This window comes from Pelmatolapia mariae, linkage group LG7, assembly GCF_036321145.2.
Source record: "Pelmatolapia mariae isolate MD_Pm_ZW linkage group LG7, Pm_UMD_F_2, whole genome shotgun sequence".
Classification (NCBI taxonomy): Eukaryota; Metazoa; Chordata; class Actinopteri; order Cichliformes; family Cichlidae; genus Pelmatolapia; species Pelmatolapia mariae.
Window position 1 is genome coordinate 52,209,796 of NC_086233.1, and position 3,725 is coordinate 52,213,520.

General features: G+C 41.6%; 1 protein-coding gene across 1 annotated transcript; it reads left to right on the top strand.

Moving 5' to 3' along the window:
* The first annotated feature begins 428 nt into the window (after positions 1-428).
* On the top strand, positions 429-1,370 carry foxb1a (forkhead box B1a). The gene has a single exon (XM_063481116.1). The coding sequence runs from the start codon at positions 429-431 to the stop codon at positions 1,368-1,370; it is 942 nt and encodes a 313-aa protein (XP_063337186.1).
* Positions 1,371-3,725: the final 2,355 nt, after the last annotated feature.

Sequence of the window (3,725 nt, forward strand, 5' to 3'; positions counted from 1 at the left end):
TGTCATGTGATAGCAAAGAGGTGGCACATTAATGGAGCGCCTCTACAGGGGTCTTTTCTGTTCATGTCACTACATAAAACTATCAGATGGTTAGAGGAAGGCCATGGAGGCATACGCTTAGCTAGTCTTATCAAGGACGCCAAATGAAGTCCATTCAGCTCTGCTAGAGGGACAAGCTGATTTACTTTGGAAGAAAGACTCGCAGCAGCCGTCACTCCATAAATGTGCACCGTCCTCGACCGTGTTCGCCTGCACACTGCAGAGGCGCTCAAAGTGGCTGCTTTGCGCACGACCCAACTCCGGCTCTGCCTGCACTGAAACTTTCTGCGGCGGTTGTTTTCATGAAGAGCAGCAAGCTTTCGCCAAGGAATTAAAGGAAGCTACTTTATTATTATTATTATTGCGTTTGCTGAAAAAATACACCGAGGATGCCTCGTCCGGGGAGAAACACGTACAGCGATCAGAAGCCACCTTACTCCTACATCTCGCTCACTGCCATGGCGATCCAGAGCTGCCCGGAGAAGATGCTGCCACTCAGTGAAATTTACAAGTTCATCATGGATAGATTCCCTTATTACAGAGAAAACACCCAGCGATGGCAGAACTCTCTGCGTCACAACCTGTCATTTAACGACTGTTTCATCAAAATCCCCCGGCGCCCAGATCAACCAGGTAAGGGCAGTTTCTGGGCTCTGCACCCCAACTGTGGGGACATGTTTGAGAATGGAAGTTTTTTGAGGCGCCGCAAAAGGTTCAAAGTGTCGCCCGTGTCTGATCATTTGGCTCCCAGCAAGCAGTCGGATGCTGCCCATTACCTCCAACAGCAAGCCAAGCTGAGACTGAGCGCCCTGGCAGCCACCGGCACACACCTCCCTCAGATGTCAACTTACAACCTCGGAGTGTCTCAGTCATCAACTTTCAAACACCCCTTTGCAATTGAGAACATCATCGCCAGAGAATACAAGGTCCCGGGAAGTCTGGCGTTCTCCACCATGCAGTCCATGTCTGCCGGGTACCCGCTTCACAACCAGCTGACGACAGCCTGGCCCCACATGTACAACACCAGCGTGATTGACACGGCGGCCCCAATATCCATGGCAAGCAGCGACTACAGTGCCTATGGCGTGCCCATAAAATCCCTGTGTCACGGGGGACAGTCCTTACCGGCTATCCCGGTGCCAATCAAGCCCACCCCGACGTCCATGCCCGGTTTCTCGGCGCTACCTCCCCACATCCCCGCTTTTCTATCAAACTCTCCGCAGTCTCTGAGCCCGACGTCCCCACAGACAGCGACGAGCCAAAGCAGCCCCGCAACCCCGAGTGAGACTCTGACGAGCCCCTCCACTCTACAGTCTGTGGCTGTGCACTGACCACCTGAACTTTTTCTAGTAAACGAACTGCTGGCTGGCTCCCAGGCCCCTTTACCAAACCCAAAGTTTATATTTTCTGCTGTTGGAATCAAGGCGAGTTGCAGTTTGCATATCGATTTATTTGTGTTCGTGTTGAATGTGTCGCTTTAAATTGTGTCAAGTCCAGCACAGAATCGTACAGTATTGCTCTTGAAATCATAAATTATTTGATAGTTCTATTTTTCAGTTTATTTTAAAATGCGAGTGTTGAAAGTGGAGCCACTGAGGGGATCCAATTGGAGGGCTGTTGGGGGGGGGGGGGGGGGGGGGGGGTTTGTTTTGGCAGCATCAACTCTTATTTGAAGGTGGCTTCCAAATCCCCCCGTTGCAGTTTCTCAGCTCCATTAACTGGCAAAACTTTTACACCGTTTCTGTGTGACCACTGTAATGTCAATGAAATTGCGAGGCAATGACTTTTTGTTTGCTTTTTTTATAAAAAGAAAAAAAAATACTGGAATGATGGTTAAGGGTATACCAAATAGGAATAGGGTTTAGATTTCTTCTTACCATCCCTGTAAGAAAAAAAGAAAAAGAAAAACGAAAGCAAACCGAGTTACGAAATTCTTTTCAATATTGAAAAGTAGAATTTTGAGAAGTCCTCAAAATGCAAGATGTGAATATTGAAAATAACTGATACTAAAAATGTTGTAAAATGCACTTTTTAGTTTTATGTTTTAGATATCTATTTTCCAGAAAATGTTCTGTGAAGCATTTAATTTAAAAGGCTGTGGTGACCATGTGTATCAACTGCTGTAAATTTGTACTTTTTTTTTAGGTAAAGCATGCATTTTAAAATTTGTGTTGTTGCTGTTGTTGTTGTTGATGATGACGTGGGTATTGTTGTTGTTTTAATTGTTTTTTTATTATTATTATTTTTATTTTTTATTTTTTGCAAGCATGCGTGCTTTCGAAAAGTGTGCCAACAGTCTGCAATGAATTGGAAAAAAATGGTCATCGAAATATTTTCTCATTAAAAGTGAAGTAAACAATCAAAATGATTCTGAAGATTTTATCTAAGACGATACGAATTATTATTATTATTATTATTATTATTATTATTATTATTATTATTATTACAAATGGCAGCTTTTTGGATCGTGTAAATTTAACTTTTGGGATTTTTTTTACATTTAATCTAATGTTTTTACATTTATTATATTAATAATAATAATAATAATAATAATAATAATAATAATCTCTATCCAGAACTGTATGATTTTACGAATTTTATAAATGTGCGAAAGGCAGTGGAGGCTGTGGGCAGAGAAATGAATCGTGCAGCCGATTAGGATGCATGGAGCTGCGATGCCCTGGCCACAGCGCAGACAACCAGGCTCATTCATCAAGCTGAGCTAAACACAATTAGGCCCGACAATAAACATTTAGAAAAGCTGCAAACAGTGTCTAAATTAAGTGTTACATAATTTCGACTTCAGACGTCACAGAGGGTAATTAAATAAGCGCCATGTTCATTTTCCCCCCCTCGTTCCTATAAAAAGAGCATCTGAACGTTTCAACCTTGTGCTTTTTTTCTATTTCAGGGGACATTATCCAACAGGTTGTGTAAATACAGACGGAGGGAGATACCTACGTAGGCTGCCAAATACGCTTTTTTTTTTACCTTTTGTGTGTGTGTGTTTTTGTTTTTTTTAAAGTGTTGAAAAAATAACGTGACGTTTCTGCATCCTCTATAGAAAAGCAACAGCCTATTTCGGGGCATTGAGCAAATACATTAGAATTCCGTCACTTTATACAATCCAGTAGATCAAATAAGGGGGCTCGGGCCACTTCATTCTCCCTCATTCACTTGTATTGAAAGTGCAAAGAATAGTAAACTTAGACTGGGCCACCAATGTAGATTTAGCCTTTTTTCAGCAAGACAAAAAGACTGATTTTTCACAAACACATTGCTGACTGGGGAACTAGGAAACGAGCTGCGAGACCCTTTTGGAATTTAAATCCACCCCTCCCCCACGGACTGTTTGTACAACAGTGTTAGCCCCCCACCCCTCCACCCCAACTTTGTGCATCTGTGTGTGTGTAACATTAATTCTGACTCTGGGTGATTAGATGTATTTAAACTGGAAGACCAGATTACAATTTAGAAGCAGATTAATCAGAAAATAATAATTAGGCTTGCATTAAAACCACATTAAGAAATGGAACTTGTTTTTTCTTTTATTAATTAAGTTAAATAAAAGGAAAAAACTCCTAAAACACCTGTTTTACACGAGTGGGGGGTAAAAACAGTACTGTTTTAAGTAGTGCAATATGTATTTATTATATATATATATATATTTATAAATGTGGATTTTT